At 39.2% G+C, this 12,576-nt stretch overlaps 1 protein-coding gene across 12 annotated transcripts in view; it reads left to right on the forward strand.

The window, feature by feature from the left end:
- The window catches only part of CASK (calcium/calmodulin dependent serine protein kinase), a 414,387-nt gene that overhangs the window by 117,249 nt on the left and 284,562 nt on the right, over positions 1–12,576 (forward strand). For all 12 annotated transcript variants that reach the window (XM_054005578.1, XM_054005605.1, XM_054005628.1 and 9 more), the window contains exon 2: positions 11,387–11,499. In XM_054005578.1, coding sequence (XP_053861553.1) covers positions 11,387–11,499 — 113 coding nt within the window. The remainder of the gene's footprint in view (positions 1–11,386; positions 11,500–12,576) is intronic.

A 12,576-nucleotide genomic window follows, 5' to 3' on the forward strand; every position in this document is an offset into this window, starting at 1 on the left:
GGGCCAGGATAAACACTATTCTACTGAGAAGATAACTGATGCTTAAGATTCATGCTTATAGATTATAAGGGACCATTGTGGTCATCTACTCTGACCTGCATAACCAGGCCATAGAAATTGCCCCAAAATCCAGTTTGGTTTAAAAATTGCCAGTGATGGAGAATCCACCACAGTTCTTGGTAAGTTGTTAAGATGGTTAATTATCCTCACTGTTAAAAATGTAGGCCTTACTTCCAGTCTGAATTTGTCTAGTTTTCATCTTCCAGCAATTGGATCACGTTTATAGCTTTGTCTGCTAGATATAAGAGCCCATTATCAAATATTTGTTCCCTGTGTAGATATATACAGACTGCTTTTAAGTCATCCCTTAACCTTCCTTTGAGCTAAATACATTGAGCTCTTTGAGTCTCTCGCTATAAGGCATGTTTTCCATTCTTTTATTGTTCTCATGGCTCTTCTCTGGACCCTCTCCAATTATCATCAATGTCGTCTTTAAATTGTGGACATGAGAACTGGACACAGTATTCCAACAGTGGTCATATTAGTGCCAAATAGAGAGCTAATGTAACCTTTCTACTTCTTGAAATTCCCCCAAGGATTGCATGATTAGCCCTTTTGGCCGTAATGTCACATGGGAGCTCACATTCAGCTGATTCTCCACCGTGACCCCCAAATTGGGTTTTTTTTCCAGAGTCAGTGCATCTGAGGATGGAGTTTCTCATCCTGTATGTATGGCCTACATTCTTTGTTCCCAGATGTAGAAATGTACATTAGTCTGTGCTGAAACACATTATATGCTTGTGCCCAGTTTACCAATCAATCCATATCGCTCTGTATCTGTGACTTGGTCTCTTTAGTATCTGTATCCGTTGGAGGTGGAAATGAAAGCCTTATGGCGTGTTTGAGCCGGTTATCAGCAGTGTTTAGGGAACTTGAAAGTGACAAGGAAGTCAGAAGTCTCTAATATTAACTTATTTTCATGTTGTCAGATGTTAAATTAGTGGGACATGTTCTGATGTAACTGTAACAAAAGAATTTTTTTGCAAGTTTTGCCTAGCTTTTTTTAGGTAGGGGTGGTGTACCTCAGTGAATAAGTCTATGGGGCCAGCTAGGGGAGAATGGGAGATGACCATTGAAATGTGAAATACCGGTATCTTTGTGTCATGCTGTAACTTAAAGATTGTAATAGTTCTTAAGCTACAAGACTCTGTTAAAAATATTTTCTCATTGTGTGAACAAAGTAAGCTAATTCTTCTTGAAAATCAAAATCTGGCACATGCAACCAGAACAAACTCTCTCCCTTTGAGTCAATAGGAGGGTTTAAACCAGTGGCTCTCAAACTTTTTTACTGGTGACCCCTTTCACATAGCAAGCCTCTGAGTGTGGACCCCCCCCCCCTAAATTAAAAACACTTTTTTATATATATTTAACACCATTATAAATGCTGGAGGCAAAGTGGGATTTGGGGTGGAGGTTGACAGCTCACGACCCCCCATGTAATAACCTTGTTGACCCCCTGAGGGGTCCCAACCCCCAGTGTGAGAACCCCTGGTTTAAACCTTAGACTTTCAGACCCCCAGTTCAGAAGAGGACTCAGTGCACACTTTGTGAATGCGTGACATAACTAGACATCAATGGCATTCTGGAGGCCAGGAATTTGGGATTCTATCCTTGACTCTAGGACAAGTGTTGTTTAGTGGTTAAAGACAGAGTAACCCAAAAGGTGGTGTAGTTGAATAGCTAAGATTTGGGATCAAGATACATAAAACTTGATAGAATGATGGGCTGAGACCACAGACTGTCCTCCTCACCAGTATTATGATTTTCTTTGTATCCCTCATGGGTCTGTCTGTCTATCCATTTGTTGTCTCTCATCTTCTACTTAGATGGGGCAGGGAGTTTTTGTTCTGTTTGTACAGTGCATGCTACAAAGTGGTGCTGGTCCATGACTGGGACTCAGAGGCACTACGATCATGTTAGTCCTGGGTTCTGTTCTTGACTTTACCTACAGTGACTTTGTATAACCTCTTTGATAACTTGTTTGTAAAATGAAGTGACAACTTATACTTGACTGCGTCCTAGGGTTGGGGATTGATGTTAGTAGTCAGTAATAAGTTGGGTAGCTGCACGGGAGTATAAACCACACTCAGTGGAGGTGAGATTTAAACTCATGAGTCATGGTCACCTTTCCCTAGAACAGTTTCCCAAACTTGGGACGCCGCTTGTGTAGGGAAAGCCCCTGGCGGGCCAGGCCAGTTTGTTTACCTGCTGCGTCTGCAGGTTCGGCCGATCGCGGCTCCCACTGGCCGCGGTTCGCTGCTCCAGGCCAATGGGGGCTGTGGGAAGCGGTGCGGGTTGAGGGATGCTGGCCGCCGCTTCCAGCAGCTCCCATTGGCCTGGAGCAGCCAACTGCGGCCAGTGATCAGATAGAGTTACAGGGGTATTTGGTGGGGAAGTTACCCGAATGGCTGTGTTATACTGTCACTGCTAAATACAGCAGCTTCAAATTGATGCATTTCCTTTCAGTTCAACTTGGGGAAGTTAAAGATTAAGCCACAAACAAGTACTGCCTATTTATAACTCAGCTCATGTGGACCAAAGGACAGATTCCAGAGTGCTTAATTTTCTTGCAAATGGTGTATATCTCTTCTCCCCCCCACCCCCTGGCAAAAAGTGAGAGAGTCTAGTGGAAAATTTCAAAAAGGTTAATCTTGTAACTCTTATCCTTTCTGTAACAGTCTAATTATCAAATCACAATGAAAATTTCAGTAGTACTCAAAGATTACTTTGTGTTTTTATTGCTATTTTAATGAGGCTTTTATAAAAAATAAAAGTTTAAAGCTCCCCTTAAATTGAAAACTTCGGCTTCAGACTTCGTCACACACACACACACACACACACACACACACACGCAATGTGTAAGATCAAGTTCTGAAAGAAATGCATTAAATAGTAGCTTTAATCTCAGGATATATTAAAGACAAACACTTTTAGGCTCTCATTCTCAGTGTTCTTTCATTAGGTTAGTGCATAGTGGGCACCATTAGGTTCTTGACATTTCTCTCATGCAGTAGTTAAATTTACTGAGCCATCTGTAGTATTCCCTATCCTAAGTATAGGAAATACTGTAAATACCATAAGTATGTTAAAAATAGCAGTGCAGTAAACATCAAGATTTTAATGATGCTCTCAGTACCCTTTTTCATTATGAGAACTGAACACCGTGTGACCGCTGTGATGGAACATTTGAGACCGACTTGTTTCATTGAAGCCATTTTTATCTTACAAAAGTGCCTTTTTGAAGATTATATAATGAGGTTAGGGTTAATGCGCTTCAGAACGTCTCTTGTTTACATTCTTCTTTCCATTTCTTTCACTGCAGAGTACTGGTTATTATCGTTCCATGGTTCGCAACATGAATTTCTTCCAACTTCCAAATTGATTTGTCTTGGTTTTGCCCCAGATTTTTCAAAATATTTCAGCATACAAATTGTTTGCTTCCCTTAGAGTGCACAGGACTTGATAGGCTGTGGTCTGAACACATCATTCTTACCAGTGTTCTTTGTTTTCTTGTATTCCCCCATCAGTCTGTCAGTACTCTTCTGTTGTCTCTTGTCTTATATTTAGATGGTAATCTGTTTTGGGCCGCGACTTTTTGTTCTGTGTTTGTACAGTGCCTATCACAAAGTGGTGCTGGTCCATGACTGGAGCTCTTAAGTGCTACAGTAATACTAACAGACAGCTCCCACCCTTACATTAAAGTTCCCTAGCAGGAAAGCATATTCGTGTTTTGGAATCTTGCTGATGGTGGTGTTCATCTGGTCATAGAACTGGTCCTTGATGTCAGAAGACAAGGAGAGTGTTGGGGCATACACACTCACAACGTTGACTGGGCCCTCAGATGTGAACAAGCGTAGTGCCAAAATTCTCTCTGATCCATTTGTAGGTGACTCAGTCATCCTCAGTAGTGAGTTCTTGATGGAAATCCCACTCCGTGCTCTCAGGTTTCTTCTGCGCTTTTCCCCTGCCAGAAAAATGTGTAGTCTTTTTCTCTGAGAGATCCGCTTGATGCTAGCCGTATTTCCTGGAGGGATGCAATATCCATATTGTCGTTTAAGCTCGTCATTGATCGTGGCAGTTTTATGTGCATCATTGATCTATTGAAGGTCTTCAGATAATCCAGTTGTCATGGTGCGAACACGACAGCACCCTATCTTTAAGGATGTTTTCTTTCTTTTACTTGACCTGTCTGATGCATTGGTTGTAGTCCACTTGTCAAGTTATAAAACTCTACGCTCCAAGCACCCATTGAAACAGGCAGATTGTGGCGGGACTTATTGTCTTGGGACTGCCCAGTTTTTATGGCGTGCGGTGATTGTCCAGTGAAATAAGATGATCTCTCCCACTGTCGGAGACAGCCCCTGGTACTCAACTCTATGCCAATTGAGTAAGAGCTTAGAACCAATGACTGCTGCCTCCTGTATTGTGTCAATGCTTGAGGCGAAGCTGGAATACCTCTCCAGGGCGCAAGCCTGGGCAGATGATATGTAGGCCCTGAGTTGCCCATGCATCAGGACCCTCCTCTCGGCGTCAACGGTAAAATCCAGAGGAGAGGAAGAACCAATACATCTGGTACCCGATCCGCTGCAGGAGTTGATGGAAAGATACTAATATATTAGTATCTGACCGCCTTTTGGGCTTCACTCCACATTTTCTGTCTCAGTTTACTCTCATAGCCCTACGTTCTCCCAAATTCACCCATAAGGCAGTGGGGCTTTTCTGCCAGGAGGTGCTCTCTCTCAGTCTTACAGCCTCCCTGGCTACCCACAAGGCTGTGGGTTGGGCTCATCAAATTCATATATGAACTCTCAAGGTGGAATAAACTAAAGGTCCTCTTTAATTGGGTGTTCTCTGACAGGCCTTCAGATGAAAGTGGAATAGCTACGTAATGTGCACAATTGGGCAGTACTATACCATGTATAGAAAACTTCCTGACTTTTTCTAATAATTGTCTCATCATTCCCTGAAGCATGACATTTATTAGCAAGAAATTGGCTGATTGGATTGTAGGATGAGACTTGGAAAATAGGCCCCCAAATATTTTTAAAGCAGAGCCCTCCAATAGGAAGAGTAGCTGTTGCAGATCAGTGTTTTACTGGAAGAGCTCTTGTGGGGAAGCGTCATTACGCTTACTTTCCTGAGTAGAACTTCATCCACTGAATTAAAACAAAACAAAAAAATACTAATGAATGTTTAGTATCACCCAACCTATTTGCCTTAAAATGGTATATTCAAAATATATCTTGCAGTATTCTAAAGGTAACACTGGTCTACAATTTTTGAGAAGTTGTCTGCTTCAGAGATAAAATGTGCTATTTATTATGTATTTTGATGTGCTGAATTCAAATATGACAATTAAAACAACTGATTGGCTACTGTTTCTAAGCTATTTAAGTTTTTACATTTTATGTCTATGTATATTGTGTAGATAGTAGAGTTTTAATCATAAATTGTAAACCTAGGTCTTTTCATGTGTTTATGGTTGCTTTACATGATAATATTTCACCTGTCCTGGTTATGTAACACTTTAAAAATCAGCAAAAGGGTTATATAAACAAAAGGCAAAAAACTATTATGTACATAGTTTAGTCCTATTCAGTGTCTACTCGGCGCTTCTTGGCTTGTCTCTTGTATTCATTAAATGGAGCATCTCTTGTCACTGTCCAGCAATAGTCTGCAAGCATTGATGGGCTCCATTTGCCCTGATAGCGTTTCTCCATTGTTGCAACGTCCTGGTGAAATCGCTCGCCGTGCTCGTCGCTCACTGCTCCGCAGTTCGGTGGAAAAAAATGTAGATGAGAGTGCAAAAAATGTATCTTTAGTGACATGTGGCAACCAAGGCTTTTGTATGCCTTGAGGAGGTTTTCCACCAACAACCTGTAGTTGTCTGCCTTGTTGTTTCCGAGAAAATTTATTGCCACTAACTGGAAGGCTTTCTATGCCGTCTTTTCCTTGCCACGCAGTGCATGGTCAAATGCATCATCTCGAAGAAGTTCACGAATCTGAGGACCAACAAAGACACCTTCCTTTATCTTAGCTTCACTTAACCTTGGAAATTTTCCACGGAGGTACTTGAAAGCTGCTTGTGTTTTGTCAATGGTCTTGACAAAGTTCTTCATCAGACCCAGCTTGATGTGTAAGGGTGGTAACAAAATCTTCCTTGATTCAACAAGTGGTGGATGCTGAACACTTTTCCTCCCAGGCTCCAATGACTGTCGGAGTGGCCAATCTTTCTTGATGTAGTGGGAATCTCTTGCACGACTATCCCATTCGCAGAGAAAACAGCAGTGCTTTGTGTATCCAGTCTGCAGACCAAGCAAGAGAGCAACAACCTTCAAATCGCCACAAAGCTGCCACTGATGTTGGTCATAGTTTATGCACCTCAAAAGTTGTTTCATGTTGTCATAGGTTTCTTCATTTGGACTGCATGACCAACTGGAATTGATGGCAAAACATTGCCATTATGCAGTAAAACAGCTTTAAGACTCGTCTTCGATGAATCAATGAACAGTCTCCACTCATCTGGATCGTGAACGATGTTGAGGGCTGTCATCACACCATCGATTTTGTTGCAGGCTACAAGATCACCTTCCATGAAGAAGAATGGGACAAGATCCTTTTGACGGTCACGGAACATGGAAACCCTAACATCACCTGCCAGGAGATTCCACTGCTGTAGTCTGGAGCCCAACAGCTCTGCCTTACTCTTGGGTAGTTCCAAATCCCTGACAAGGTCATTCAGTTCACCTTGTGTTATGAGGTGTGGTTCAGAGGAGGAGGATGGGAGAAAATGTGGGTCCTGTGACACTGATGGTTCAGGACCAGAAGTTTCATCCTCTTCCTCTTCCTCGTCTGACTCAAGTGAGAATGATTCTGGTGCATCAGGAACCAGCAGTCCTTCTCCGTGGAGTACTGGGAGTATAGCTGATGGAATGTTTGGATAATGCACAGTCCACTTTTTCTTCTTTGACACACCTTTCCCAACTGGAGGCACCATGCAGAAGTAACAATTGCTGGTATGATCTGTTGGCTCTCTCCAAATCATTGGCACAGCAAAAGGCATAGATTTCCTTTTCCTGTTCAACCACTGGCGAAGATTAGTTGCACAAGTGTTGCAGCATATGTGTGGGGCCCACCTCTTGTCCTGATCTCCAATTTTGCAGCCAAAATAAAGGTGATAGGCTTTCTTAACCATAGTGGTTATACTGCGCTTTTGTGATGCAAAAGTCACTTCACCACAAACATAGCAGAGGTTCACATGAGCACGAGGCATCTCTGCTCACTTTGGCTAAACAGAAATGTGTCCCTTTGCAAAATCAAACACTGACAAATAAGAGAGCACGACACTGTATGATTTCTAGAGCTGATATAGGGCAATTTGTTCAGCAGAGTGATGTAAGCTTCGTTACATCATCCATGACTTCTAGGAGTAACATGATGCAATTCATATCATGTATGACGCAATACCAGCTTCAGATTGCATCATTCATTGTTTTGCCTAAAAAGCAAGTACTGTCCAAACCCAGTCATAGATTTATTCATAGATCCAGTCAAAGATGTATTTTAGTCATTTCTGGTTTAAATTGAGATCCCTTCCCTTTATAACTCACTTATCCTCCGCCATTCCCAAGTCAAGGGGTCGTATATACTGACCCAATAGCATATCTTGAAAACTAGAGCCAATCAACAATTTTAAGCATTATTTTCGTTCTCAGTGACCCAGAATTAGTAAAGTTTGACTGCATTTATTTCAGAAGCATTTTGGCTGTAGAGTGGTTACCCTTAATTTCCCATTGGTGCTGCTGGAGCATTAGGTAGCCAAAAGAAATGGCTTCCTATAGAATATGCACATGCGGACAAATCTAAGGCCTCTGTAGAAAAATACAGAAAATCTATATAATTCCTGTACATCCTTCAATGTTGGGATATAATAAACTAGGTAACCATTTAATTAAAAGAAGAACAGGAGTACTTGTGGCACCTTAGAGACTAACAAATTTATTAGAGCATAAGCTTTCGTGGACTACAGCCCACTTCTTCGGATGCATCCGAAGAAGTGGGCTGTAGTCCACGAAAGCTTATGCTCTAATAAATTTGTTAGTCTCTAAGGTGCCACAAGTACTCCTGTTCTTCTTTTTGCGGATACAGACTAACACGGCTGTTACTCTGATACTTGTCATTTAATTAAACCATAAGCTTTGCAGAGACCGTCTTTAGGTTAGTTGATACGATGTTTAACACGATAGTCCCTGAGCTTTGATTGGGACCACTAGGTGTTACTGTAGTATGAACAATAAATAACCATTTTGGAATTCCTCAACACATCCTTTTTTCTAAAGAAGCCTAGTTCTAAAACCTAGATTTCCATTCTTCATTGAAGACAGTTTAATTATGAAACTAAAACATTATTAATCTCCAAGTGCTTTCCCTTCTGGAATAATGCTACAGGTGTATTTAGCCTTCTGGAAAAATGCTGACCACAGCTGTAAAAGTAGTTCCTGTACCCTGATACATAAATTAGCTCTAGTTGTCAAGTGTGAAAATAAAGACAATTCCAGTCTAGCATATTTAGTCACTAAAGAAGGCTTCACTACTAAAGGGTACAGGACTGTTAAATTTAAGTTCCATAATGTATTAATTAAGGAATGTGTCTGGCTGGTCAACTGCATTGGTAGAATTTCTGTCTAAGGATCTCTGAGTGAAATATTTTTATCCCTGTATACTTAGGCTTTTTCATTTAATAATTTTAAAAATATACATGTTGATTGTGGCTAAAATATTCCCTTAATAAATATTGAAAAGTAATAGGACAGTCAAAATATGGATACCTATGCACACAGCTTGAATATTAGTGAGAAAAAAATTACCTGTTTGATCTCTGATCATGCAAACACTTTTGCACATGCTTAACTTTACATTGCACACAGTGGGCCTTCCATGTGTAAGGTAAAACGCATGCATATGTGTTTGCAGGATTGAAACCTTAGCATATAATTTATTTAAAAACAAAACAGTGTGACTGTCTCTATCTCTAGCTATTCATCTGGCAGACAGTGCAATTTGGAGGGGGTTTTCATTAGAGGATAATATAATTTAGGGTTTAGTTATCCTTTTTATGTGTTTAATTTGTCCAAGATTATGAATATCCTCTCTGATTCCTGTTACAATATTTAGTAGGCTTCAAGTTAGACTCTATACTCTCCCTCCTCTTCCTTTTTTAGGGTACAATTACTGTTTTAAATAAGACTATAAAGACAGGTGAAATGTAAGTTTTAGACCCTTACAATAGTAATCTGGATTCAAAAATGGAATCAGGATTAAAAGAATAATTAAATTCCAAAAATCACCCTGTATGTACAGGAACATCAAACTAAAATTAAAACTGTTAGTAAATAAACATATTTAAACTGAAATTATTTTTCTCTTATTTTCTCCACCCTTGCCTCTAAAAAGTCTCTATTGAGAACTAGAAAGGCTGTCACTTTGTAGTCTCAGGAGTCAGAGATCAATAACCTGATTTGCAGTTTTCTGTCTAAAAGGGAAAACTCATCCTTTAAACTAAGCACTGCCTTTTATTCCAGTCAACAAAAAAACATGAATCTTCCATGCACAACTTCCATCCATATTCTTTAAATTACTTCCCTTATCTTTCAGAGAAACTTCTTGAATGTGAATTTCCTTGTCAACTGGTATGTTAGCCTAATTTTCTCTAGTGTGTGCCAATTTAACTTTATACGTTTCCCTTTGTTATCACTGTTAAAGAAGCAGCAACAACAAAAATAAAATAAAATATACCTTCTTTGTGACCACTGCCTTCCTATGTTCCCATAATCTTATCTGAAAACATTTTCTCTCATGTCTGTACCTAGTAACTTACCTAGTTAAATAGGAGTAGTGGATAATTGCATTATCTAACATTATAGCATTATAGGATGCAATTTATATGAAAATGTTACAAATTAAAGTTGAGTTTTGTTGCATAGCATGTTAGCGCTAAGAATGTTCAAGTTAAATCCTAATATTAACAGAATGACTTCCAAAAATGGGTGAGTTGGGATATGACACTTAAGGATCAATTTTCAAAGAAATCTGTGTAGAAGCGAGGTAAATATAAACCGTATATTGTTGTTTATTTGTAGCCATGTCAGTTCCAGGATTTTAGACAGACAAGATGTGTACGATATCTTTTATTGGAGCAACTTCTATTGGTGAGAGAGACAAGTTTTTGAGCCACAAACAGCTCTGTATAGCTGAAAAGGTTGTCTCTCTCACCAACAGAAGTTGGTCCAATAAAAGATATTACCTCATCCACCTTGTCTCTCATCCATATATTGTGGCATTTCTTAGGGATACAATCATTCTGAACGTAGATTTTGGAAAAAATTAAGGCACATACAGGTATTTTGAACTGCAAATCGTTTTTGCAGGATTAAATACAGTATTGTTAGGTGTATAAACTAGATAATCTAATAAACCTTTTATTATATGTAGCTTCTTTGGTTCCATGATGGATCTTTAAAGAATAAAGATCAGAGAAAATTTGATATATATTTCTATTACCCTGGAGTTTTAAATATAGAGTAGTAATGGAAATTTCCCATGTCTCCTGTATTCGTTTAAAATTCACTGGTTGGTGATGTATGTGGAAAGATTAACTTACATTTTTGGTAGATTTGGCTATTTTAAACTATCCTTTCTAAGTGTTTCTTAATCGGCATTTAAAAAAATAACAGAATTGAATGCATTTTTTACTCTTTCTCTTTATATTAAACCGTACTTTTAGTCAGTCATATCCTGGATTCCTCAGTCAGAATTTATTAACTTTTTTTTAATCAGGCAAATTCCCACTGAAATCAATAGAATGAGTCTGGGTGCAGAGTTTGAGCCTATTAGAATATATATTTCACAAATTTTTCTCGAATTAAATGTGGTAATAGTAAATCTGTGTAATATAAAGGTATTTTGCAGTTTTTTTCTTACTGTATTTTGTATCATAATAAACAAATTACACTTACATTTTAGCAATAGTATGATGATTTTGTATGGATTCTATTAGTTGTATCCTTTACCAGCAAACTGTACAAAATAAATTATTTATGAACTTTGTAAACTGCTGTTTACATTAAACTCTAGTAGCAATTACATTTTGTGGTGGGCAACATGGATGAGTGGTACACACCTTCCGCATGGAATTAGAGATCCAAAAATGTAACCTTACATGTGTTAGGAAATAATGGAACTGTACAGCTAAACACACAAAAGAGAACAGAATAGTTTGTAATTCTTTTAATGCAGAAAATCTGACTGTTTTGTTGTTTATTTTTAGGGGTCCATTCAGTGTTGTGCGGCGATGTATCAACAGAGAAACTGGGCAACAGTTTGCTGTCAAGATTGTCGATGTAGCAAAATTCACCTCAAGTCCTGGATTAAGTACAGAGGGTAAGGGAGAACTTTTAAGTAAATTCTTGCTGTTTATTTGTAAAGCAGTTGTTTTTTCTGTGATGGACTTCCAGTACCTAATTGCTAACTTTAAAGATCCTGTTTGTTCAGTGTTCCACATAAGTCTGAACCAAAGACTTCCTGTATCTGAAACTTGGAAATGAGTGCATCCTGCTAAATCTGCTCAAGTTTTAGTAGTTTTCATGGTTGTCTGGTTATAGGACTATGTACTAGGAAAGAAATTGTCTCAGACCTCTTCAGTCCTGCCTAGAATCCTTTCAGAGAGGAAGTAGTTTTGGTTAGCAGGAGAAGATGTACAGAAAGGAAATAAACTAATAAAAGCATGTCCATCTATATATTCTTTTCAGCAGTCTGGATTTAGGAGGTAATTCCTTATGAACCATTAACTTGTCTGTGCTGAAAAATCCTCAGCATAAAAGGGGCAAAAGTTATACCAAGATGATGATTATACATAAAAGATTGCCACCAACCCATACAACATTTTTAAAAACAAAATTCTTACCTCACCCAATCTGGTTTAGGGCAAACCACTAAGCCTTTTCTGAATTAAATTTGAAAATGATGTAACTTTATTTTAGGTGGATGAGTAGTTCAGTTTCTTCACATGGCCAAGGAAGACGATAGTGTTCTTTGAATGACTGTTCATGTGCATTGCACTTCTGGTGCTTATGTGCATGAGATTGGAGTCTATTGGACGGCACTGTGTCTGGATGCTCTTGTGCACCACCACTCTACCCTCCACACACCTTCGAGGATGTAAAGGGTGGTGCAAGCCCAGCTATCCCTCCATTCCTTCTTACTGCCTATGGCTGTAAAACGAGTAGTGTTCTCCTTTTTACGCTAGTTTGGGGATAACACTAATAAAGGGGTGTTATTTTTAGGGATTTCCAGGTACTGGGATTTTGCTGCTTTGGCTGAAACCTGGAGTTCAGAACATCCCCCTCCTTAATGTAGCTGTTCTGTTCAATGAAGGGCACTCAAGGTGCCTTTTTTCCTTTCAGAATGGGGCCTGTCCCTTATAGATGTTGGTGATAGAAACTTTCACATTTTGTTGGG

Source organism: Malaclemys terrapin, chromosome 1 (assembly GCF_027887155.1).
Source record: "Malaclemys terrapin pileata isolate rMalTer1 chromosome 1, rMalTer1.hap1, whole genome shotgun sequence".
Taxonomy (NCBI): Eukaryota; Metazoa; Chordata; order Testudines; family Emydidae; genus Malaclemys; species Malaclemys terrapin.